The sequence below is a fragment of the Tachysurus vachellii genome, chromosome 4, assembly GCF_030014155.1.
Source record: "Tachysurus vachellii isolate PV-2020 chromosome 4, HZAU_Pvac_v1, whole genome shotgun sequence".
Classification (NCBI taxonomy): domain Eukaryota; kingdom Metazoa; phylum Chordata; class Actinopteri; order Siluriformes; family Bagridae; genus Tachysurus; species Tachysurus vachellii.
In genome coordinates, this window is record NC_083463.1 from 17211287 (window position 1) to 17238982 (window position 27696).

A 27696-nucleotide genomic window follows, 5' to 3' on the forward strand; every position below is an offset into this window, starting at 1 on the left:
AAGAAATCTTACCTGCTTGATTTTTGCAGTCAGCTGTCTCTTGCCAAAATTGCTCAGTGTGGATTTATAAGCTGATACAATACATTGAGCAAATTGGCAACCATACTGTTTTCCTAGAAAGTAGGATCACAAGGTGTCCAAAAATACTGTTAAAAATGTTATACAAAACAACTTTTTTCATTTAAAAATGAAAATTATATTACCAATTTAAATCCATTTGATAAATACAGGCATTTCACAAGGCATGCCCAACAAAGACACAAGACAATATTACAATTCTGTCTAGCAACACACACTGAAATCCTGCAACATGTTGAAGAACATTTTATCGTTCCAAAGTCTCAGACAAGGTCTCATTGAGAAACAGTATTTGGGCTGTCCTTTAGGCTGATGAAAATGTATTCCTAATACAGGTATAACCCAATGACCCTACCCCTAGAAATGCATGTCTGGAAAAGAATACCCACAATGCCTTTCCCATTGTAAAACTTATTATACTGATTTTCATTCATCTGTATTAAAACTCTAAACAACACAATGTAGTCAACAATTAGTGACTGGGTTATACCCATACTGTTTAGCACCAATTTTCTGAGGCTTAACTTAGACACACTTTCACACACATACACACGTATGAATAATTTACTTGAACATAATAATATAAAAGGATCAAGCATGTACAAAAAGATAAAATAACTTCTGAAATCAACAATATTATACAGTTGTAAATAGGGCAAGGTATAAAATGTGAAATTCTCCGTTCACATATAGATGTGTAATGGATGTGAAAGTTTAGACCTTGTGCCATCTGATATCAAGAGTGTCTTTAAACATCATGTGCTGATGTACTGCTCTTCAGCATTCTCAAAGGTACTGCGTACTTTATGAGTCGACATTGCTGTTTGTGCCATCCTTCATAGATACTTTATTTTAGCTTCCTTCCATTTATTGACCTTCAGGAGGTACAGTTTTTTAAACATTATAGTGCATCTGTAATTGTGAGGTCATCTTTAGATGACCACTGAGAAACGCATAAATCACACCCACACACACTCTCTCACTCTGCCTTCGGAGGCTAGGAGTCTTTGAGCATGTTAATGCGGGCGAAGATCTTGAGCGCTGGACCTAGTTTGATGTTCATAGCACTCATTAAATGGTCCTCCTTCAGTAGCAGCATGGCCTGTCCATCAATCTCTTGAGAACGGAATTCATCAGCAATTTCCTGGCAACCTGTCATGACCACAGAGCATTCATTATAAAAGTAAGGTATAAATTCTAGCAAGGAATTGTTATATAAAAGGATATAAAAGGTTTAAATGATCTCAAAACCCCTATTTGTAAATCACTGACCTGGCAGAGAGCGGATGAACTCAAACACCTCCTGCACATTCCACTTGGTAGGGTCACATGGCAGGAAGTGCTGGCTGAGTGTTGGAACGTCTTCCGGATCGGAGGTGGAGGGTCCTCGGGGTGGCCCCACAGGGCTGGAGCTGGATGCAGATAGAGGAGACGGTGGCTCCTCATAACTGGAGATGTCTGAGCAGGGACTGGACTCTCCTTGACTGGGTTGAGAGGGGAGTGGAGAGGACACGGATTCGCCCTGAGACTGCTGGCAAACAGACAGCCTCTGCAAAAACACAGACAGAAGTGTGAAGTTAGAGTGCAAATGAAGACGCTGAATATGGTTTTGAGTATTAAATAGTGAAACAAGAACATATAGAAATATACTGTTTGTCGACACCTGGCCATCACACCCACATGCCTGTCTTCCCCAACCTGTTTCCATAAATTTGGAAGTACACAGTTGGTTGTTCTATACAATTTTATAGAATGTGTTTTTTTTTTTTTTTGCTGTAGCATTACAATATATACTGGAGTGGCCTCATGACCTCAAACCCACCAAACACGTTTGGGATAAAATAGAAACCTTTGCAATTCAAACATCCTAACCCAACATCAGTTCCTAAGCTCATTATTGCTCTTATGATGGAATAAGCAAATCCCTACAGTTACACTCCAAACTCTAGTAGAAAGCCTTCTAAGAATAGTAGAAGCTATTATAAAAGCAAAGGATGACTAATTAAGGAATGGATGTTCGATAAGCACTTTTGGGTGTGATGGCCAGGTGCCCACAAACATTTGGTCCTAGTCTACATGGTAAGGACTAATTACTTTTCTATTCCTATGTATTGAAAATGTAATTATGCTTCCCCAACAAACTGATGAGACTTTAGATGTCTTACTTTCATCTGTCTTATTCCAAATTAATTTTGTTTGACCAAAGTCATGAACCGATATACACAGTCTTAATCTGGAACAGCTGAGATCGATCAGGATGCTCAACGCACACAATAAAATATATGATTTATTAGAGCATGTCAATTTACAAAAGTTGCAGACTACAAATCCCATGATCCTCAGCCCATCAAACTATTAAATAACTATTCATTGAAAAAAAACATTTTAAAGCCTTTTGAATGTAATGTCATATACCCTTTAGATTATATAAAGTTAATAATAGATAAAGCATTATGCAACATTCAATTTATTATATTAAACTAGATTTAGATTTGTGTGTGTGCTGTGTTTGGAAGATGTTAACCTGTTTCTTGGACTCTGTACTTCTGCAACTTCGACTTTGTGACCTTCGTCTCCATCGACTGGCTGTTTTGGAACGGTCAGGGTGGAAGAGACCAATCCGTTTTGTGCAACCAACATTGTACCTGGTAAAAAGCAACACAAAATATGGTTACTAAATGAACATGGAGATCTCTCGTACCATAGTTATGTGATGTTAAACATTAACATTCAGTTACTATACCTTTTTGCACACACCACCGAGCAGAAGCGCTTGGAGCCTTTAAACTTGTAGGCAAAGTCGACCCTGCCACACAACTCACACGTCAACTTGGGCTCTTCTGCCTCCTCCTCATCTCTCACTGCTGGATCTGAGAACATCCCAATGTAAACATACAAAAAGCAGGCTAAAACTCCAGCACCTTGAAACTGACCAATTGAAGAAGAGATCTAAGATGACTGAATCCTAAGCTAATATTTATGAAAATAACTGTCTAATCCCTGTGAAGTCTAGCCTATATAAATCAGTGAAGGTTTATATTCCATCACATGCAAAGCAATATTAGATAAATCTGTAATTTAGATATCATATTTAAGCTTTATTTTGCACCTTGTTGTGAGGGTTCCTCAGGTTCAGAGTCAGTGGTGGTGGGGGCGTTGCTCAGTGGGGTTGTCTGTGAGTCTGAAGGTAGGGGCTTCTCTGATTTCTTAAGGTTGTCTGTCTGAACTGGAGATCTCTCCACCTGCAAAGATGCACAATTACCCATAAGTACACAGCAAACCATGTTTGTACATTTTATTTGTGTTTTTTGTAATACAAATTAAAAAAAAAAGTTTTTGAAAAAGTTTTGAATGATTGCTCTGACCATGATTGCAATATACTCTGGCAGACCTGAAAACAAATCTTTATACACGGGCCAAGAGCTTCAGATAATTGTCACATCAAACATGAGAATATACCAAAAAAAGAGATCTCAGTGACACGCTGCTTTGACTTTCCCAGAAACGGCTGATATACTGGGATATTCAAGCAACAGCCCATACAAGTTACTCAGAAGAGATGAGAGAGGTCAGAAGAGAAAGTCCAGACTGTTTTAAGATGAGAGGAAGGTCAAACTCAAATAACCACTCTTTACAACAGAGGTGAACATAGGGCACAGCATGCTGAACCTTTGAGGCAGATGGGCTACAACAGCAAAAAAACAAAAACACACTTTGTTCTATTCCTGTAAGCCACAAACAGACATTTGAGGCTGCTTTGGGCACAGACTCACCGAAAACTAGAGAAGAACGGAAACAACTTTGACAACAAAATGTCTTTGTTCCCTTTACTTTAACCAAGGGCCTAAACATGTTTCAGCATGGCAATTTCCCTGTGCAGAAACCGAGGTCCAAATGATATGGTGTGCCACAGAACTTTGTGTGGAAGAACTTGGCCTGCACAGAGGCCTGACCTCATCCCCATTGAACACCTCTGGGATAAGCTGCAACACTGATTGTACAACAGGCCTCCTTACTCAACATCAGTGCCTGACCTCACTAATGCTCTTCCCCACAGGCATGCTTCAAAACAGAGTGGAATTCACTCACAGAAGAATAAAGTTTATTATAACAGGACAGATTTCATTACAGTAAATGAAGCTCAGGTACGTATATTCAGTAAGCTCAGGTATGTATAATAAAAATAGTCATAATTTTAATTTTACAATAATAGACCACATGAGGGCAGCATGACACACTCACTACTCACATACTTTCTGATTGTGCAGAGAGAAATACACTGTACAGCAAAAGTCATGCTGATAAACTTTTATACACAACCCACCCAACCATTATAGAATTATTTATAAGGTAATCTATCCTGTGGCTATGTATCTCAATGTTGTCAGGTCTGAAGTCCTCCTGGGAAGCAATCTGACTTTTGGCTTCTGCCATTAGTTTACTGCTATTTAGACTAGTAAGCCTACATCATTATGTAATAAATATATAATACCTAATACAATATATATATAATTTTTATATCTAATACTGATAATCAAAAGCTCTGACCAAGAATGTTTTTGTCATTCATAGGTTTTATATGACTTGGAGTGAGGTTCACAGGCACACTTAATCAGCTAAGTTAACTAGTAAAAAGAGGCTATGTATTAGACATGGGACATGCGGTAGCCCTTTGTACAGCAGCAGTCATACAGCAATGCTATTATATATTCAGTTGTAAGAATAGTGACTGAAACTGACAGCACTGATAAATCTGTCAATTCAACCTAATCCTTTATTTTGGATGTGCTGGTTTCCTCACCCACCCAAAGGTCTCACCCCTTCCACGCTCAAGGTGTACGTAGCAGCCATCGCAGCATTTCATGCTCCTATTGCTGGCCAATCAGTGGGTCGAAACGGCCTCATTGTGTGTTTCCTGAGAGGTGCTAGGCGGTTGAAGCCCCCACGTCCTCTCACCGCTCCCACTTGGGACCTTCACACGGTCCTTGAAGCGCTCAAAGGACCTCCCTTTGAACCGCTGCGGTCAGCTGGCCTTCGGCCCCTAACGCTCAAAACCGCTCTGCTACTTGCTCTAGCATCGGTCAAGCGTGTTGGCGATTTGCAGGCCCTCTCGGTGAGCCCTGCATGCCTTGAGTTTGGGCCCAATGACTCAAAGGTCATTTTAAAACCCAGGCACGGCTACGTACCTAAAGTGCTCTCAACGCCATTTAGAGCGCAGGTAGTTTCTCTCTCGGCTCTGCCTCTGTTGTCAGGTGAGCAAGAGCTGAATTTACTCTGCCCAGTGAGGGCTTTGAGGGTATACACTGAGCGGTCACAGCCGTTCAGGCAATCTGACCAGCTTTTTGTCTGCTTTGGTGGCCGCACCAAGGGGTCTTCGGTCTCAAAGCAACGCCTCTCGCGTTGGATAGTCGACGCTATCGCTCTATGTTACTCTTCTATGGGTCTTGAGTGCCCCATAGGAGTAAGAGCCCACTCCACTAGAGGGATGGCCTCTACATGGGCCTGGTCTGGTGGTGTCTCTATCAAGGACATCTGTGAGGCGGCCAGTTGGTCCTCGCCGTCCACTTTTGTCAGATTCTATAACCTGGACATCCCGACCTTGCACGCTCGGGTTCTTTCGGTTTGATACGACGGCCTCTTCGGACTCCGTCATCATACCACCTCCAGGGAGCTTGCTCCCTCTTAGTAGTGTTGCGTCAAGGGTTCGACGGCTCCGGCCCTCTCACTTATCCTCTGGGCCCCAGGGTGTTCAAGATAAGTCTTATCGTTCCCTACCGTGGCACGAGTGGAGTATCGAAAGGGAACGTACTCGGTTACGAACGTAACCTCGGTTCCCTGAGATACGGAATGAGTACTGCGTTATATGCCGTGCCACGAGGCTGCGGCTTCAGTGTCGTCGCTTCAGTCGTATGACCTGATTTCCTCTGGCGATTTGCCTGCTTATATAGCTATACGCCCTGCCCCTTTTTAGCGGGCTTTGGCGCGCTGCATCGCCACAGGCTCGCGCAGCTACGCAGCGCCGTCATTGGTTTAAAAAAGTTTACAGATTAAACCAATGGTAGTGCAGTTGCACTGTGTTATTGAAAAAGGCTTCAGTATTGAGGAAAAAAGGAGCTTTTCCACATACGCAGTACTCGTTCCGTATCTCAGGGAACCGAGGTTACGTTCGTAACCGAGTACGTTTGGTCTTGCAACAAAATAATGACTTCATCACTTTAGAATGACTAGAATGATTTAAAGCATCTGACTTATCCAGCCCTGTGCATTTCCTCATAAACATTCATTTTTAATAGATAAAAATGACATCACAGTGTGGAAATTAACATATGCAGTACATCTTTGTAAACATACCCTCATTAATATGGACACGGTCTTAGGCCCTCTTATCATGCCAGACATATGGTCTCATCAAGGTTGTGTTCTGGCTGCCAGATGAGTTCGTTGTTGCCATTCCAATGCAGTGTGTGGGCCAGATGAAAATGGTAAGCCAGAATTGGGCCTTTACACATTTGTTTGGCTTGTAGGGATGTCCCACAAAACAGTTCTGTTGATGGACATATCTGATCTGATCTCGCTTAAATAGATGCTCTCACTATTCTGTCTTATAGGCTATACTGCAAGTTTTTTAGGGAAATAGTCATTGAATACTGTTCCAGGTTTATCTACATTTGCTGGTTTCGCTTGGTCATCAATGTAACAGTAGATTGTACTCACAGGAAACGGTACAGCTCCCTCTTGGATGACAAAGCCTTCAATCACATGTGTGAGCACATGGGGCTTCACAATGGCCTGAGGTGGTTTGTTTTCACCGTTAGCCGGCTCAGTTTCTCCTCGGGGGGTCATGGCGTCTGTGCTCGGAGCCTCCACTGCTCCTGCATGAAAACACCAAAGTATTTATCTCCTTGACAGTTATTGCATCAGAAGCAAAACTACAGTTAAACTGCACATTCAATAACCTTTACTACCTCCCACTCAATTCAGACATTAAGTAGATTTATATTTAGTGTCACTTAGCCAACATATCAGAATGACCAAGATGACTTCATACTCTTACAGACTTACTAACAGCAAAATATTAAATAACAATGCCTCTTATTTTGTTTGACAATAAGAAGTGTATGAATATGTACTTGTTTATTGAATAAGTAGCAGTTTATTTGTAACTCTTTTAAATCTTTGTTAAGTAAGGAACTACACTGTAAGTGAGATCTTAACTAAAACCGGTTCTGACTGACTTAAGGCACTTACAAACACTAAAAGGATAAAACTCTCACACCGTTCTAGAATTAAACATGAAAGTCACAAAACACCTAAACCAATATGTATCAGCATGTAATGAGGCAAACTGCTCACCAAGGTAGACTAAAACTCGCTTAGCTTCAGTGGCACAGTCCAATTCCGTGTGGAAACGTGTAAGCGCTCTCATCTCATGAGCCTGTGAGGAGAATCTGCACACTAAATCTTCCAGTACTGCTAAACGTGCAGCCTCTCCACTCTCTTCATTGCCTCACTAAACAGAACTACACCCTGCCTTCTGTTTCATGGGAAACTCACCCTCCTGCTCTAGCTCACCGCCCCTTCAACTATCCCAAAGGAGTTGTCTCATACACAAGCACACGTACACTGCAAATACGCTTTTTTGTGTGGGAGGAATCAAAAAGAATAATATCTTTTTTTCACTGCAGCTGTGGCTGCTAACATTCTCTGAATCACCACTTCATTTTTTGAGAAAATAATCATATGGCTTGCTTGGCTTACATGCTGTGATTTTATAACCCATTCAGAACTGAATGTTTCATTGCTGACTGTGAAGTTAATCTATAATCCATGTTAAGTATTTCAGAAAGGAATTGCTGCTTATAAGAATATCAATGTAGATTTTTTTATTGAAGGTTGCGTCAAAGGGCATTAACAAAGAGGGAAACAATTCATGGAGTATGTGGGTTCATATACAATATATATATATATAACTGAATACTTTGATTACTTAAATCTTATACTGTAGCCTTTGTAATCATCAGACCTCAACCCAACTAAAGACCTATAAAAGAAAGACTCTCTCTACCACCATCAAAACTTCATCTTTCAGTGTTCTAACCTCCTGTTCTGTCCCAGAGCCTTCAATCACTATCACACTGAAGCAGTTTACACAGCTACTTGTGTCACAAAACCTAACACACTTGGTCTTATTAAGTCACGTAGTAACTACAAAACTAAAAAAAGTAAGACACTGCTTGATTGCAGTACTGCTGTTTAAGGAGAACCTAAGGCTCTTGAAAATCCATGCATATTTTACTGTTCTCACCTCTCCCATCACAGCTGATTCAGATACTCAGCTATGATGGCCATGATAGGTTATGGTGAGCCATAAGAATTATATAATTTACAGTGCAGATTTCAGGGCATGATACCTTGAGTTTGACCGGTGACAGTCCCAGTGTCTGCTTTAGGTGGCTCTGGTGGATTGGTGTCCTGTGGTGGTGCAGATGTAGGCAACTGGGCAACAAGAGGCTGACAAATCTCTCTTATTACCAGGGATGTAGGCTTATCTTTACTGTCCTGAGCAAGTCTGGATGCCTGAGACAAGACAAGATTAGACGATGTGTAGGTTAGAGGCACAGAACAGGAGAGGTCTTTAATCTCAGTGGTTTACAGCTCAGGTTGTATGCAATATCACATGGCATTCAGTATATTTATTTGTGAATCAGCTTTTGTACAGTCGGGAACTTAATGCATTGTCATAACAAAGTGGAATAAACAATATGCACAATGCACTCTGTAGCCTATATGGTAAATAATGTGTAACTTTGAACACTCTAGTGGACCAACATTTTATTGATGTGACTGATTTGTTACTTAAAATATTATATGGCTAAATCACACATTGTGCTTATTCTTACTGTGATTTTATTAATTAATGTGAGGACTAGTGGTTAAGGTTCCATTTTGGATAAAGCATTGGTGAATAGTGGTTTATATGATCAGTCAGTGAGAGTGGTGTAGCTGCATACCTGGCTATGTGCAGGTTGGATCTGCAGGTTGATGGCTGTAAGCTGGACGGGCTGAGATTTAGACTGGTTCAGGCCTGAGTGCTGGCTCACGGTGGAATGGAAGATGGTGGCTTGTTGGCTCTGAGCTGATCCCTGGCTGAGAGCTGGTGGTTTAGGCAGGACAGGGACAGGTCCTCCAGCTGTGGTACTCTGGAGGCCAAGTGAGGCAGTTGCTTGTGGGTGGGGCTGGATTGAGGCGGTCTGTAATAATTGGGTCTGCATTCGAGGAGTGGGTGGAGCTTGAGATTGAATGACAAACTGTTGTGGTTGCTGCTTGATGAGAGCTTGGGGTTGAATCTGGGCATAGGCTAGAGAGATCACACACATGCAAAGGTATCTCATGTATCAGCTACAACAGCACATGTAACAAATAAAGCTTTGAAATCTTGAATGAAACTGACAAATTAAATTGTCTCTGATTGGCTCAATTTATTAAAATATACATTGCCCATATATGTGTTTGAGTCCATATTAATGTACTTACTAACAACCAGAACTCAACATACACTTGGCTAGCTAATGAATTCCTGATTTGTCCACCTCTGAAATTGTAGATTAACAATTTACCCTCCTGCATGACTTTTCTAAGCTAACAGTACAATAATAAATATTGATTCTGCTTTGGAGTGTACTGCATCCAAGAATATGTAATGCAAATAACTGTTGGTGCTTTTAATAGGCATGTGGTGCACAGCTTGCTGGAAATTGTGTTTAAATATGTGGTCAATTCAGCTTAGCTTCAGGATCCTTTAGCACAGGCTGTGCCAAAAGAGATCATTATAAGACAATGCAGTGTTAACAGGCTGTATAGTATGTGTGTGTGTGTGTGTGTGTGTGTGTGTGTGTGTGTTGGGAGCAGAGGTGCACTATATTTCCGACTGAAAGATGGATATTAGTAGCAGAGCACATTGAGCCTCCTATGAAAACAAACAGAATGAAAATGTGAGAAGGAAACTAGTTTCTCTCTCCTCTGGATGGCGTGGGATAGAGAATTCAGATGACTCAATCCAGATGACCATCCCCTCCTACTCCTTTCTCTCCCACTTTCCCTCCCTCTTCCACTCAGACTTTTTTGCTTTTCTCCTCACACTCTTTCTCTCTCTCTCTCCTTCTCTCATAGGGTTGATGAGTTAATCCTTCCAGATTGTTGAACCCGGCCCTGGAAAACCCCAGACTTTCCAGACACAAATTTTTGTCACAACACATTCATGCAATTTATAGCATGAACAATTTATGCTAATAACCAATGACTTATATGTATTTGTACATTTGCTGCATTAAAATTTTGACAATTATAATAAAAAAAGCAATTTCTTGTATTTAACTCAGTACTCAGAGCAGTCATTTGTGTAAGATCAGAAGTTAATGGGAGATTAAGCTCTGCCTCAGTGAACAAACAGGGGAACAGATAAACATTCATTCCCTTGATACAGCTTTCCTCTGTAGATACTACACCTCTACCCAACATTCAGGGTGTGACTAATAACTCACCTTTAAAGACCTGTAATAAATCATGTAGCTAACCTACCTTATTTTAGCAAGCAGATATAATCAATGATGTCATAAGCCTGGTTTCTAGTAAACATTTTATGGACTTTAAGTAAATAGTCATCAAAAGGAAATGAATCAGCAATGCTGTTAAATGAATATCCTGAGGATGACTAGGGTAAGTGAATGCCCAAAGTACATGCCTGTCATTGATCTATGTTCAAAAACAGTGAAAGTAATACAGCAGCAGTGAGTAATATTGCTTCAGGGATCCCAGCTAGATCTAGAGCTTAGTTTAGTTTCTGTGAGGAGTTTTGCATATTATATCTGTTTCCATGTGGGCAGACCTGGATTGGATTAGATCTTGCCTAGACTGGGTCATGGGCTTGAGATAAAACTCAAGATAAAACAGAAGCAGACTTGACTACAGACCTACCACCATGACCCTGGTTAGAACAGCAAAGAAGCTAAACAACTAATTAAATAAAATCTCTTATCCACTTTCCAACACTGTTTATGTAATGTCATGGAATACAAACAGTGTAAACAGTTCTTGGAGAACATTGTACAATCCAGCTATTAGATAAGGTGCTTTTGAATGTTTTAAACAATGTTTGAGCAGCTATGTAGCAGACCTGTAGGACCACTGGTGATCAACTCAACAGACAAGTGAAAGTGTGTTGGCAATTTGCAATTTATAGCTTCATACTTTGCTCATTTACTTGGAAAATCTTGTTTGAATCACTCATTTATGCATTTTTGACAGACCAACCTTTCAGTTGATCATAATTTGTTTGATATTTTTCACTACAAGTTTTGAATATTCACATCAAAATTATGTTTGGAAAGCTTTTAATTGGCTTGTGTGCACACACATACACACAATTCAATGAAACAATGAATTAATATCATTCATTCATTTAAAAACCAGACAAAACCTAATAATTCTAAGGTCACAATCTTTTGTGGCAGTGCTTTTAAGACCAGAGATGATGTGCAACAAACCAATGAAAACATGTTACAAGCCTTACCATGTAACCAACACCAAGGAAGCACAACAAAGCAGTCACATTTACCAGAGGCATAGGCTAGTATTTCAGAATGGGAAAAAACTGGCAAGTAAGTGTGACTTAGTTTGTAATGTGTTTGTCAGGTTTATACAGATGTTTGAGTTGCATAGAAGACAAGGGATTTAAATATTTATACTCATTGACTATGTTCTGCAGCAGTACCTAGAACAAATATAGACATCACTTCACAAGAGCTGGACAGCTGTTAACCAGGTTATGGCGATTTATAACTGGCCAGATCTAGACCTGTTGTGTTTCCATGTTTCTATTTAGACGTTCTACAGCTCAATGCCACATTTGCTGACCCCAATAAAAGGATCAGAGGAACTTGATTATCCTATTTGCTCATATTTTTAGTAGTTTTGTCTCATTTAGATGGTTCTTACTTGGTGCGATAAGGGGCTGAGTCGATGTCACACTGCGGCTCATATTCACTGCCTTGGCTTCAGGCTCTCCACTCTCTGGTTTCTTCCCTCCATCTGTGGTGAGCATAGGGAGCCCACCCTTCCCTGTGATGGTCCCTGAGTTGGAGGCACTCTGGCTAGGGGTCTTGATGAGTGGAGTAGGCTGGATGTTGACAGGAGTCTGCTTAAGGCTCAGGGCCTGTAGACCAGTGGATTGAGAGGAGGACGTCACCCCCTGATGACTGCGAAGGGCAAGATTCTGGACCTGGGAGGCACATTTGAAGAATAACTAAATTTATCTGCAGGATGATGTTAATTCAACTGCAGTTGGACCCATTTGTAACCTATTTCCTACAGGAAATTACTAAATAATATATGGCCAGTAAAGTAGAGTAAATATCAATAAAACAAATTTACAATAAAGTACTGTAATGTCCTACAAAGTATGAAAATATAGTTTAAAAATAACACATCATTCGGCAGTCGCTTGTATTAAAATAAAGGGACTTATTATCAATGCGGGAAACCAATGAACTGCAGTTTAAGGACCTAATCATGACAGTTTGGTGGTGCTAGGATTTGAAAACATGACCTTTTGTTCTATATGCCTCAACCCCTGAGACACCACAACTATATTAACTGGTTTGCACTGATTTAATGAGTTAATACACACTTTTGGTGTGAGTTAATTCTGTGATGGTAGTTGTTTACAGAAATATTACAGTACTTTAGCAAAGTACTGTCAAACCTGTTAGTCTAAAACATACTCTGTGTGTGTGTGCATTTATGTGAACTACAGCTCTGAAATCTAAATCAGCAGGTGTTTATTGATTTTCCTCAACTGCAACTTTAACAGACGTTTTGACTGCAAGGTTTATATTTATGTGGTTCTTCTAATATGTGACTGCTTCTATGGTAACAACTTACATACTTATATAGTGGACACTCCATATAAATGTATTTACTGTATGATCGACATTTTAAGTGAAAAGCTGTAACTTTACGCTTCCATAAATGATCAAATGATCATTGTCCATGTCCATGTTGTAACTGGCAAATAGATGTTATAACAAAACACTTCAGGAAGCTGTGTGTGTGTGTGTGTGTGTGTGTGTGTGTGTGTGTGTGTGTGTGTGTGTGTGTGTATGTGTGTGTACCTGTGCAGATGCAGACTGGGTGTTGCTGGTTCCACTGGTGTCAGACTGGAGAGCAGTCACAGTAGCTGTGGGAGCGAGGATAAGCTGGGGAGAAAGAGGAACAGCTCGGCCAAGACTCCTAGCTACATGCACCAGGTTATTTTGCTGAGCCTGGGAACACGAACACACACACAACTGTTTTAATCTAAATTATTCTAATTTAAATGAAAAAAAAAAACTGAATCAAAACAATAACTTTTTGTATAAAAATGTTTTAAAAATAATATTGTTTAGATTTAAAAACTCAATGGATAAATATATATATATATATAGTGTATATGTAATTATTTGTTAGTGTTTGTTATCCTTTGTACTGTAGGTGCTAGTTCACCATTTGTGCACGCAGGTACATCTGCGCCTGGGTGGCTGTGAGGCTGGGGCTCGAGGCGTTGCCTAGCAGCACAGCCTGCTGAGAGATGGCGGAAGGGGAGGAGTTTACACTCTGGGCACGGCTTATTAAATGAGCTGTGGCAGGAGACGTTGTTAAATTAATCTGAGAGTAAAAAGAAGTAAAAATATTCACACACACACACATATACACAATAATTTGGATTCATATAGAATATCATTTTTGACACTTTTGCTACACAAGTAATTAATGTATGTTGCTTTGTGCAGACTCACTGTAGTTTGTGAGGAGCCGCTCTGGGTGGATGTTGTGCCGTTTTGTGTAGAGCTCTGCCTACCAGCAGCTAAAGTGGCCTAAGAGAGACATAGAAAGATGCGAGACAATGAGGGATGATTGCCATGCTTTTTTTATTGTAGTGAAATCTATTTTTCAGCATGCCAACCCACCTGCTGCACAGCTGCCAGACTCTGGAGCTGAGCTGTGCTGAGGTGCTGCTGCTGCAGTGCTGCTGTCTGAAGCATAAGGTGCTGCTGCTGAGCCGCGTACATCTGTTGCAGGTACTGAGCCGCTGTGCTCGGCTGCCTGTGCAATGCCTGCTGAATAACCTAAAGCACGCGCACACACACATACACACAGACAAACACACACACAGACAAACACACACACAGACAAACACACACACAAACACACACACACACAGAAGACACACGAAAAGGAAGGACACTAGTTAGTGTTAACTGCCACAAGATAAACAGGTGTTCAGATCTGTAATGAGTGCCTGAGTTTTCTGTAGTTTATCCTCTAAAACTAGAGTCCTGCTACCACCAAAAAGCGCTCAACTTTTTATATAGGCCGTGGTTAGTGGCTTGTCTTTGCTTTTTTCGCCCTCTTTTGGCCAAGAAAGGTACATCTGAAAAATTCAATGACGAAGAAAACAACAAACAATCACAAACAAGATAGTTACCCTTGTTTCGATATTTCTATTGCAGTGTTTGATAGTCCTGGCTTTGGCAGAACCACTGTTGTGGACATTTTGGTATTTTGGTCCTCTATCTTGACCTGCTTCAAATTCAATTTGGTTTAGGGATAGATGTTAGAGATATATAGTAACTTAATTTTAAACTTTTTTATTCGGTTTCTATACTTGTGTAAAGCTGCTTTGAGACTATATGAATTGTTAAAAGCAATTTGCAAATAAATTGAAATGAATTAATTATGTTAATTAGCTGATGATTTGTAAGCATACAAAACCAAAAAAATGCAAAACGGTGGTACTCCAGCACTGACAATTATTTAGTATATCCCTGATCTGAACCATGGTTATTGTGCACATGTTCTTTAAACTACTACATGAATATATGCACCAAATGCTCTATGTATGCTCACCTATGCTCCGAAAGCAAATCTTTGAAACAAGAGGTTTACTTTTAATTGTATTAAAAGAAAATAGTAAATAGAAAAAATGAGCTGATAGATAATATTTATACAAAACTCACATCTGTTACTCTTCAGTATAAAATCTTAAAGTAGAACAAAACTAAGTAGAACAAAATCACAAAGATCACAAATACCAAGAAACCAAAGAATGTGTAAAAACATTTGCTAACACTACCTAAATACAACTTTATTATGAACCTCTAAAATGTTAACTAGCTTGATTATAACTAATTAATCAAGCTAGGTGAATTGTAATATCTAGCAACGTTCTTGCTGTTACCTCAGTTAATGTTTAGATCTGTTAGGAATTTGGATCAAGTGCTTGAAGCTGTCTTATGTAAGTTACCTTACGAAGTGGCGCATATGTTAATAGAGGTGTAGTGATGCAATGTTTGTAAATGTAGTGAGTATATTGTATTCTTTTAAAACGTACTATGTAAAGGTATTAGGTAAGAGATAAATTAGTGATGCTTCTAAACTTGACGCAATACAATAACAACGAAATGTGATAATGAAAATACAGTATGTACATATTTATACATTTGAATTGAGTGTGTAGTCATTTAAATGATTCACATTTCCTATATTCTTTCTTAGATATTGTTTTCCAAATAACAACATATTTGCCAAGCAGTAATAAAAATGCAGAGGAAAAAAATCTCAACCATCATTAAATTACAGTAGTAACAGCAATAGTGTTTGTGGCATGTGACTCATGCTGTCATTCCACCACTCAGGACCACACAGTTTTAAACCTACAGCTCTTTTACTTTCCTTTTAGGTCACTGACTGGGCTACTGTTGGCACCTCCCAACTGGCTGACCTGTGCAGTTGCTAAGCAACAGCAAGTAAAGGCCCTGACCTCTGCACTCGGTGGGATCATGGTGGAGCGTAACCTGAACACCACACATGCTACTGTGAATGGTTAATGTACTATGAATGTACTAAGACCAGAGGCAGGACAAAACACAGCAACCTTTTCTAGAATGTGTTATTGCTGACATGAAACACTGACGTGATAAATCAAATAATAGACTTATAGACATTGCCTTTCTTGAATGGATAATATAATTGAATCAGATTTTCTTACAGTCTATATTAAATAATGCCCACATGGCAGCAAATCCTAGGCATTATATCAACAAATTCTATTTCTTTCTCAAACTAAGTGGATTGTGTTGTCTCTGTGGTCAAAGGTCAAGGTTGATCCAGACTAAAAAGGAGGGCATGGTGAACAGAGAAAGTCAGTAAATGCCTGTGAAGGGCTTATTGTGATTGTAATGGAGAAACCCAGCTGAGCTTTTCTCAAAACATGCATCTTGGCATTTTTATACAATTTTCAGTTTCAAGAGTCGTCCAGCAGAAGGCAGTACAGACAAGTTTTTGAAAGGAGTTCGTGTGTCTGTTGACATGACTTTAACACTCAGAAAGGTGTGAATGAGAACTTGTGAAGCTGAGGCTGCAAATGTGATTAGGTGTGTAAGGGTTTGACTGGGTGCCAGTGTTTCTGTGTTACATTTCTCCGTGTGTTTGGACGTTTTACAATGAATTAGTCAAATGAGAGGCATGATATTATGGAGAGTCTGTATCAATCACATGAATGGATGCATGCTCAGATGTGTAGCAGTAAAAGAACTGTAACTCTCTCTCTCTCTCTCTCTCTCTCTCTCTCTCTCTCTCTCTCTCTCTCTCTCTCACTCACTCACTCACTCACTCTGTGTTGGGGTGGTCTCACCTGTACAGTTTGTCGGTCAGGTATCCCACTGTATACTGATATTTGGGAAACAGTTTGTCTGCCACTGCTAGTGCTGCTGCTTGAGCTGACACTGGGGACAATGGAGGTGTTGGTGGTGTTGGTTGTGTTAGGGGTGCTGCTGGTGCTGTTTGTAGAACTTGTAGTGTTTGTGGAGGAGCTGGAGGTGCTTGCCATGCTGGCAATGGAAGCAGGTGGACCCTGCTCACCCTCCATGGTGCCACCCTGACGCTTCAGCTTGGACCCACGGCTGCCCCGCTGGCACAATCTTTGCAAGCTAAATGAAGAGATAAACAGAGAAGCAGAGAGTCATTGTGAGTTAATACATGTAACGTTAGCAAATCGGTCACTGTGCCATCACCTGAATCAGCATCCATTATCTACTATCACATTAACATTTACAATATGGCCAGTGACTTTCAAGTTACACAGTCAATTAACTATACATTGAAATACAACTGTTATATTTGAAACTGATCAACTCAAGACTTGAAAAAAAGCAGAACTGATTGTATTTGGATTTCATTGGTGAACTCACTGAGAACAGGTTTGTGTTTGTAGAAGAGCGCTATATTGTTTAGGCTTGCAAGAAGTACTGTTAATTCATCACCATTGATGACATTTATGTTATACTGAACTCAGTATGATCCTTTCCAGAAACCGCTCACATTTCAAATCACACTATTTTAACAAATACCAGAGGTACAGAGAAATCACAAAAACATGTTGTCTTAATGTTTCTATAGTTGTGGCTGTTTCTATAAAGGCAGGATCCCACACTGGGACAAGTGGCATTTAACCAAAAATGCCTTTAATCTTTGCTTACAAAGAATTTTCTTGAACATTTACAGTGGGGTAAAAAAAAAAGTTCACCATGAAAAACTATTTCTATTGCTGTGGTTAAGTAAAACTGTGGCAAGATATTTCAAATATGTGCAAAATGTAAGCAGTAATTCTGTTGCGTGTTGTTTTACAGAACATTAAGTAAATAGATTCATTAATAAATAATTAATAGGCAGGAATGTAGTAAATTTTAGAAATAATAAATAAATATGTGGTAAACAGCTAGAATGTTACAGGTATATATGTCCGAATTAATTTGGTTGTATTTCATGGGGAGGTTTGTAGTAAGTATCTGGTATGTAAAAGGGAAGTATTCAGTATTTTCTTACATAATTAGGAAGTATTTTCTGGTACATACTAAATAGAACTTTACTGGATTTAATAGCTTTTGTAAAATGATCAATGTTTCTTGGTATTTGATACCATAAGGTAATAATTACGCAGACATTTTAAAATAATATTTACAGCTTAATTAATACAAAATATTTACAGTCCCATTTCATTTGCATTACAAAGTAGTGACTAGTTCATTTACCTGTTAAATTTGTCAAGGTCTAATACTGATATGGCCCACAGCAGATGCCACATAAATAAGAAAGATTATTAATTATCATGCATGAAATGCACTTTATTTTAAGGTTTTTTTTTTTACCACATGGTTACACATGGTACCATATTTTTAAGAGTTTTATTACCACAAGAATCCAATTCTTTGAAGTGTCTAATGTTACATACTTATTAATGTAATACTTAAGCAATAATCCTTTAAATTATTTTTCATGAGGTAGGTATGTAATTACTGGATTTGCTTAGTAGTAAGTCTGAGGTTTGTACTTGGTGCATGGTATTATTTGTACTTTTGTAAATTTTCAACTTGAAAAGAATGCACAAACAATTTCTTCTATGCAGTACATCATTACCTATTTAACATTCATTTTTGGCAAGTTTTTTAATGGCATGTACTACTACAGAAAGTTTCATTGGGCATCAAGGCAGGATACACCCTGGACGGAGTTGCATGTTAGTTACTCAGCTTAAATTTTCCTAATAAAAACAAATTAATTACCGCATGTATTTCTATTACATATCAGAGGCATACTGCATTCTTGCCTATTGCAAACTTCATATACAACATAAAGCTATAAATTTAAAACAAATGAATCTTTAGTAACTGCTTCATCCTAGTTAAGGGCACAGTGGATGGAACACTGGATAGGACTCCGGTTCATCACACACACATCTTCACAGCAAGCGTATTGCCAGTTCACATCCTGGAATATGATTGAGAGGTGAGAGGAAACTGGAGAATGTATAGAAAACCTTGATGGACACAGGGAGAACATGCAAAACTCCACACAGGCAGTAATCTAAGCTCAGGAATAAACCTGGGACCCTAGAGCTGTGAGTCAGCAATAATATCCACTATGCCTCCATGCCACAAAATAAATACAACCTTAACTAGGAATACTGTCGGTTTCATCCAGGATGGAGACGAGTCTGCATACAGACAAGAGGTTGAGCAGACGGCACAACAACCTGGAGATGAACATACTCTAAACTGTGGAGATGATAGTAGACTTCAGGAGAAACCCCCCCTGCCCTCCCCCACTCACCATCATGGACAGCACTGTGGCTGCAGTGGAGTCATTCAAGTTCCTGGGAACCACCATCTCCCAGGACCTGAAGTGGGACATTCAAATTGACTCCATTGTGAAAAAGGCCCAGCAGAGGTTGTACAGTCCTTCCTTGGACAACTAAAAAGGTTCACAGGCACAGATGATGCAGTTTTACTCAGCTGTTATTGAGTCGGTTCTGTGCTCTTCTATAACTGATTGTTTTGGGTCATCCAGCAAATCAGATTTTAGAAGATTGCAACAGACTGTTTGGACAGCAGAAAGGATCATTGGTGTTCACCTACCCAACCTTCAGGAAATGTACAACTCTAGAGTGAAGAACCGGGCAGGTAACATCATTACAGACTCCTCTCTCCCTGACCACAACCTGTTTGCACTTCTCCCTTCAGGAAGATGCTACAGATCTCTGAGTACTAGAACATCTAGGCACAAAAACAGTTTTGTCCCCCATGCCATATCCGGCTTAAACAGCTAATACAGGGATTATTACCTGTGCTCTGTAATTCATTCTCCATCTTTAATTACTGCCTCTTTCTCAGGAACTATGTAAATATGTAAATCCTTACTATTTAAATGTTTACTGTTCTCATGCCAGATATGAATGTATGTATGTATGTATGTATGTATGTATGTATGTATGTATGTATGTATGTATGTATGTATGTATGTACCAAGAGCACCCGGAAAAACCACAACAAATTCCTTGTGTGTCTGTGCACACTTAAATAAAGCAAATAAAGCTGATTCTGAATCAAGTAAAAGTAGCTATATTATGAGCACTCATAGAACTGTGCAGAAGTCAGGGACCACACGTTCATTTTCAACAAAATGGCCATTCAGTAATTATGTTAAATTATTTAGTGTCAAATAACGATGGTAAAATGTACAGAACATCAATTCCTTTTTCAAACTGCTACACAGTGCTTATTTATGCAGGTCAGTATAACAGTTCAATATTCTAAAGTTCAGTATTATTTTATGTTATTTAAAGTATTAAAAGTTCAATATGACAAATAGAATATCTAAAGATATCTTACTGTAATAATCATAATCAAAACTGATAATTAATACCAGAGTACTAAATGGCTGTTGGATAGAAAATAGAATTCATTTCATCACATATTCAACAAAAAGAACTTAATGGTTATTTCATGGAAAATAAAATTGTAATATCTAAATATTTGAAAAATATTTTAGAAATATTCCAACAGAAATAGCACAGAAATCTAAAAACAAAGTAGATGTTAAGTTTTAAGTAAAAAACAAAACAGACTAGTATAAGTATGAATAGCATGAATATGAATAACAGGTTTATTATATGGGTCTATTCCTGTCTGAGATCTAATATTTGTATGACAACAAAACAACAAATATGTATGTTTTTAATTGTAATACTTCCCAGAAAGAGCTAATTCTGAGAACTGTGTTTCAATAAACATTTCCCTTTAGAAGTCTCATGTTACAGCAACAAACCTGAGTAGCCATGAAAGAAAACTCTGCTTTTAATTCTGGACATTTGCCACGCTAGCCAGGGTCAAGGTGCAAGCATTACATCTGTTCAACACTGACACCGAATATTAGCTCTTAGAAGCCATTTTGGTGAAAATTGCCTTCTTCTTGGTTCTTGGTCATATCCTCTTATGCATTTATCTGTGTGTTTTGTTAGAAGCATGATGAACTGAGCTATCACACAATCAGCTGGAGATGGCTGTCTTGATAGGGAGATATTTCAAAGTCACTCTAACCACACCAACAATAGCTATATAATCATAGCTAATCAGGGATAATGGATGGGAAGTGGCCACTTGGACTGAAGCACCATCTATCTTCTCCAAAGTCTCTCCACACACACACACACACACACACACACACACACACACACACACACACACACACACACACACACACACACACACAGAGGGTTAACTTCAATCTTCTATTAATAGAACTGTGCATGCCCCCACCTCCCTTTAGTGAAGCCCAGAGGTCAGAATAAGGAAACAGGGAAAGGAGGAGATATGGGGTTTGTTTGGAGAACACTGAACGACTTTCTTTATCTTTGCCTCATTTGACACCTCCCCACACTCACAAGGGCTAAGCCTACACACTGCTTACCATATGTACCTCCCCAGCACCAACACCTTATAAAAACCCGTGTCCTACACACTCTTAATCCGTCAATCATTCCTCCTTTCGAGCTCAAACAAATTATTAACCCCTCTCTAATGTTTAATTGGAATGTCACATGAGAAATAGTTTCTATGTGCTCATATCCCCGCAGACAATTTCCTGCGCTAGGAGGACTTAATGAATTATAGTCATGGTAATTAGATATTCTAAATATAAGAACAGAGTCTCATTATTGGCTGAAAATACACAGGGGAAATAAGACTCACAGGCTGATCTGAATAGTGTTATTGTGATCCAGAGAGTGAAAATCTGTTCATACTGTAGGAAAGGTTTCAAAATTTCATTAAGACAGTGAGATACCAGTGATAGCTAGTTTAGTAATCAGATTTCTACTGAATCCTAGTTGCACAGAATTGTAATTAAAAAGCATTCATTTCTCATCACTATTATCATCACTACACTTAATCATCATCAAGATCACGGTCAGTAAAGTTTGTTTGAAGTCAGTCTAAATTTCTTTTAAAATTTTCAGTACCTTCAGATAAGACAGCTCTAACCTGCGGGCAAAAAAAGAGAGATAAATAAATAAAATCGCATACACTGAAGTACTATAAACGATGTCAAAACATCTTCAGTCATCCAAAATGAAAACCAGAGCACACAAATCAATAAATATCTTCACACGGAGCATCTGTTAGGTTTTTTTGAGCATCTGTTAGGTTTATGTTCTGTGTTTGTGTAGATCTGGTGGTGAGATGTGAGCTGTCACACTGAGTTAAGCTTCTCTTACTTCAGGTGTAAAACCAGACAGCCCACCCAGAAGCTTACAGTACACCGTATGTAACTCTTGCCCAGCACGGCAATGCCGCATCAATCCAGTCTCTACAGTACAGTCTGCTCTTTCATCCTCCTCACAGCTGCCGTGCAGTGTGCAGATGATGCAGAGTGATGTAAACATGATGCAGGCAGCTCTACTCTAATCAATCTTTAGGTAAAAATGAGCTCAAAAGTGTAGTCTGCTTGAGCTACTACTACTTTAATTGTGCTGGATGATTGTGAAATGCAAACTGATGAAAAAGTGAGGTATGTAAAAAGTTTGAAGGATGTAGTAGAAGAGATGAATGATGAAATAAAATGGCAGCAAAAATAACCATCAAGACAGATCGAGGTGAAGAGAGAAGAAGCTCATATCACAAACAAAGCTCAGTTCCTACCTCCTCTGTGGGCCAGCATGCGCTCCTGTGGTGAGCCCCATCCCCCGGGAGCCTGTCGCTTCTTTGTCTGACGCGTGTGTGTGTGTGCATGCATGTGTGAGTATCCCAGTACTGCCTTCTCAAAACGAGCATCCGCCGTCCCAGCCAACTCGCACTCTCCGTCTCACACACATTCGTGCATTCAAGCCCTCTGTCTCTTTCCACCCTGATTATGTGGTTTCCTAGCGACAGCCAACGGGGGTGCCTTTCGGAATTCCGGACGCAGAGCTGCATGCCGATTGGCCAATTGGATCTCCTCTAATGAAGATGAGGATAATGATTTTTTTATCCTTTTCCATAAGCATCACCAACCCCCTTAAAAGAATTGAAGCTGCTGAGGATGGTGCTGCCAAAATGGAGGGACAAGACCAATTCCAGGAGAGATCCCAGGATACTATTGGATATCTGACATTCAGATTTCTTCTGAATGTCCCTAGTGTTTAAGTCATTAATTTGATGGGCTGTAATATATGAAAGGGGAAAGGGCTGTGGCTAAATTAAGAATCGAAGATTAAACTATTTTTTAGAAGGACAAGGAAATCCACAAGGTTGTGCTTAAATCAATTTTCTGCTTAATGAGGTCTCCTCTTGCTAATTAGCAAGGCAATAGGTTTATGGCACCTGTGATGAAATTAAAGCCATGCTATTCCTTGAAAGAAGGACTGGCGAGAGTGCAGTGAACTCTCTCAAACTAACAGGTCAGCACCTATTTTGCACCTCAGCACTCAGTGGTCAATAATGCTCGTTCTGACGAGGTGTCAGAATTGAAAATAAATAAGAATACTCCTGGATTTAACTGAGAAATATGGATCTTGTTATCAAGGCTGGTAAATGAAACCATTTATTCTTTCTGAATTACATCTGCTAGTGTCACTGTGAAATTTCCGTCATATGAGAGTAAAACATCATATTGATTGCAGTCATGCAGACATATACATCATTGATTGCAGTCTGCCTATTAGCATATAGATTAGCTGCTGGCAGAGGAAGATAAATTAAAACAGGAGTGTGGAAAGGATGATGTAGAGAGAGAATGGGTAAATGGTGAGAATCAAGAACATAGAGAAACAGAGAAACAAAATGGGAAAGGAAAAAAGGAAGTATAAAAAATGAGATAAATGTAAGTCGGTCTGGATAAGGCTGCCAAATGCCACAAATGTAAGCGTATATGGGAGGAAAAAATGAAGGACTGCTAGATAGAGAATAATCATTAAATTATATGGCAAAAGGATGTGAGCATTACATGATAGAGATAAATTATAAAATGAACCAGGATTGAAATCTGAATGGAATGATCATCAAATAAATGTAATAAATCTAAGATGCGAACAGAGATAAAGGGTTGGAGAAGAAGTGGAAAGGAATGAAAAAAAAAGACCAAAAAATCAATCTAAGGAGAGCGAGCAAGGAATTGGAAGGTAGGTAAAGGGATGAAGAGATGATGAGAGAAGGCATAGAGACGAGAGAGAGAGATGAGGCTTCAGGATGAGATGGGATGGGGGGAGTGCTGTCTGTCTGCTCTGGGTTTGATCCACATTAGTTACCCACTCAGCCAGTCAGCACAAGTGTGTGGGGGAAGGGAGGAGAGCATAGTAGACAAAACATAGAGATGCGCAGAAATAGCCAGTTGTGGTTTTGCTATCCTTAGACTTGCCATCACTGTGCGTGTAGTAATTAATGAAATTGTACTGAGGGTACAATTAAAGCCTTAAATCCCCTCATTGGGTATTGCACTGATTTGTGTCATGTTTGTTACTGGTGATGTAGCAGACAGATGATGATGTGGTCTTAAGTGGTGCTAATTCACCCTAATGATGATCACTGGTGCTGAGCTCTTTACTCACTTCACAGCAACATTTCAGACACTTTGTGTGCCTGCATTAATGTATTAGTTAAACTCAAGCCATGGCTCTCATCACAGATAAAAGGCTTGTTTATGAATAGCAGGTCATGGGTAGGCCTTGACATTAGCAAGCGTGATGTAATCCACAGTGAAATTGGAATGATTCATTGCTTGATGTCTCTTACTATATTGTTCATGAGGAAAAAATCCTGATGTGGCAAACTGTTACAGTAAAATCATCAATGGCAGTATGGTGTGATGCAGCCTAGTTTCCTAACAGTGATTTGTCAACTATTACAGTTGTTTCAATTTATTAATGAATGACAAATCACGCTTAGGTTTATGCAATGTTGTGGGTTTTTGGTTAGCTTAGCTATAAGTTAATTTATAGTAGCTACAATCAGTCAATTGAATATAATATGAGAGAAAAAAAAGCAGTTTGTCATTTTACTATCAGCCAGAACATTCAAAGTTATCTGTCCTGAAGACTCTTATATGGAAAAACCTTAGTGGCTGTTGGCAAGCATTGACAACCAAGGCTGCTTCAATAAATGTTAAACAAATGCCTCTTAATTAAAACATATCAGTGAGTATCAATAAGGTTTTATTAATAATGTGTGTTAACTATAGACATGACCATGTCTTAGAACAAGCATAGTTATACAAACCTATCATGTGAATTACAGCCAGCGCTATGCTCAGATCTGTGTTGTAATAGAACAATATATAGCACTAACTTATCAGATAAAAAAATTCACAATAACAATGTTCTATAATGCAAATTATATTATAGACAACAGAAAGAGACCTTTGCTCATTCATTTTTTCTTGACTTTTAATTGGGCAATAATGTACGTATTTGGATCTATGGGAAAAGTCCCCATGCCTCACTTTGCCCTAGGGCCCCTCGAGGCTTAGTTAATTGCTACCCCTCTGCTTCCTCACTCAGTAGGAATTGGAGCTTATACAGTCAGAGAAATGTATTCTCAAGCGACTTAGTGGATCTCATGGGAGTCAGAGATCAATACAGGGGATCATGATGGAGTCTGGATGAGAAAGCCATGAATAAAGTATACCCTGAGTTGGGTTACCAGAGGCCTCCTCATTTTTATTAATGCTGACTAGATTATAACAAGCACTAACAACCTCCAGACCTGATGGAAGAACCACTAGGTTTGACGCTTCGTAGCCTGAACTGCTTTATAATGATGGCACAGTCCAGTGTGAACATTATCCTTTTCCAGCCATGTGTATGACATAAAAATATATATTGTGTGTCAAATAAAAAACACTTCTATAGATCAATTCTAGATTATGTGTATATTGGTCTAATATTTAGATATTCCCTAAACTGATTATTATTCTCTTCCAACCAGTGGCAAATTATGATGAACCATTCTAGAAAGTCACATAAGCTTTGACAAACAAAACAAAACAAAAAACATATTCCTGAGATTTTCTGTCAACATAAAAATATTTTATTTGGATTCCTTTTTTAGTTGATCTTATTTGTTTAGTTGGTCAGTTTTATCACTAGCCTTCATGAGTAACCGTTTCCCAGGAGAGCAGCACACATTTTACAAATGTTGGCTGACACAATTACTTGTGCTGGCTGCGATACCTCGGAAAATGTCAACCAATGTTCTTTGAGTCTGAAGCCTCCATTGTTAATGTCAGAGTGCGGGGTTGCATGGCACTGCTGTAGCCCAATAAGAGAATGTAAACATTGGACCAGGAAGATCCTGTCAGCTCAACAGCAGCCTGAGGACACAAGGTGTAGACATAACTGATTGGTCTACTGCTGGGAATCTGTGACATTTGCACTTCTTTTCCAATGCCCTGTTGCCATGCATTCAGAGAGATCTTACTTTACCATTTTGATCTCTTTCTCTCTCTCTCACTCTCTTTCATTGATTTAATCTTTGACCTCAGGTTAAAAGATAGACATTTGAACCCCTAATTCCTTCATGTAGTTTACGGTTAGTACACAAAGCCTGATTCCCTTTGCAATTAACCTTCAGTCTCCCTCACTGAGCTTCTCAGTCATGAGCTCAGTGAGATTATTAGATAAAAGCACTTTCAGTGGAAACCTACAGTGAAAAAGAATGAAAGCCTGGCTACATCCAGCATTAATCAGTGCTTAAAATGTCATTTTATACATATATTTTGCTGCACTACCTGAGCAATCAGCATATCAACTGCCATATTTTTGAATAAGAAATTAATATTCAAAGGAAAAAAGGTTTAAAGTAGATTCTTTTAGGTTCCCGCATATAACTTCAACAGAAGCTGTTGGTCTAGATACAAAATACCTGCTTTAATAAAATGCAGTTGTTCATGCATATTTCTAATACTTTTCAGGATGAGTTTTAATCTGGCGTTAAACTAACTTCAGTATTGCCAGGGAAAACATATCAACAGTCAGTAGGAGTAGTGCATCATGGTCTTTTGGATGCAACGGTCTCAACCTACTGTATTAGTACTCTAATAGTATACTCTATAGTAAACCTACTGTGTTTACTATAGTGTGCTATAGCTATGGTTGGACCTGATCCCTGTTGCTAGCCATGTAGCTGTCTCACACATAGGGCTTAAAGGATTGCAACTTTCAGATAACAGCATCAACATCATACTCTGGAAATGTTGTTAATGTCCCATTTGCTCTCACTTTCTCTATATACAGAGGTGCAAAGAAAGATCAGTTCTGATCTTCTCTCCATGCATGAAGAAGCAGGAGCATAAACCATGGTTCTGATCTGAGCTTTAAGAACTAACAGCGGCATATGTACTCCAAAATAGTGACTTCTAAGAAGTGGGTCACTTGCATCACAGCTCCAATGCCATCCATCAAACTGTCAGATTGTTGAGCTCGCTCCTTTCAAAAGAGCCTGGAAGCATGCTGGCACTCGTCGAGAAAACAAACACACACTTATACACATGTACATACACACACACACACCATGAGTACCCTAGAGCCAAGTTTATGGAAAAGAATAGTCTTATATACATAAACCATGACTGACCTACCTTTAACTTAAGCCTTAGGCCTTGTATGTTCCTCCGTGGGTTTGATTTCTTCCTCTTCTCCTGATCTAATACACCATTTCTGGGCTGTGCTCTTGCTGTACACTGGCCACAAACCAGAGACAGCAGCAGGAGGGGGTTGGT

The 27696-nt window shown here is 39.2% G+C and overlaps 1 protein-coding gene across 2 annotated transcripts; it reads right to left on the minus strand.

Moving 5' to 3' along the window:
- Nucleotides 1-309: 309 nt before the first annotated feature.
- On the minus strand, nucleotides 310-27696 carry phc2b (polyhomeotic homolog 2b (Drosophila)). Of its 2 annotated transcripts, none has more exons than XM_060868099.1 (15): nucleotides 27556-27696; nucleotides 16808-17102; nucleotides 14082-14240; nucleotides 13911-13988; nucleotides 13618-13779; nucleotides 13248-13331; nucleotides 12073-12355; nucleotides 9090-9436; nucleotides 8490-8655; nucleotides 6793-6950; nucleotides 3188-3320; nucleotides 2822-2948; nucleotides 2603-2723; nucleotides 1351-1627; nucleotides 310-1230 (listed from the first exon to the last, which is right to left on the minus strand). In XM_060868099.1, the coding sequence occupies exons 2-15, from the start codon at nucleotides 17039-17041 to the stop codon at nucleotides 1076-1078; spliced, it is 2484 nt and encodes an 827-aa protein (XP_060724082.1). In that variant the 5' UTR covers nucleotides 17042-17102; nucleotides 27556-27696; the 3' UTR covers nucleotides 310-1075. The 2 variants fall into 2 exon arrangements, with proteins under 2 accessions (XP_060724082.1, XP_060724081.1); XM_060868098.1 differs by having other exon boundaries at nucleotides 13248-13397.

What these genes read in the sequence shown, in the direction of transcription:
- phc2b (XM_060868098.1), bottom strand. Translation starts at nt 17,041, where the DNA reads ATGGAGGGTGAGCAGGGTCCACCTGCTTCCATTGCCAGCATGGCAAGC. An exon ending in GTCTGGCAGCTGTGCAGCAG is followed by an intron (nt 13,989 to 14,081) that starts GTGGGTTGGCAT and finishes TGTCTCTCTTAG; the next exon opens with GCCACTTTAGCTGCTGGTAG. An exon ending in TCGGTGGTGTGTGCAAAAAG is followed by an intron (nt 2,724 to 2,821) that starts GTATAGTAACTG and finishes GCTTTTTACCAG; the next exon opens with GTACAATGTTGGTTGCACAA.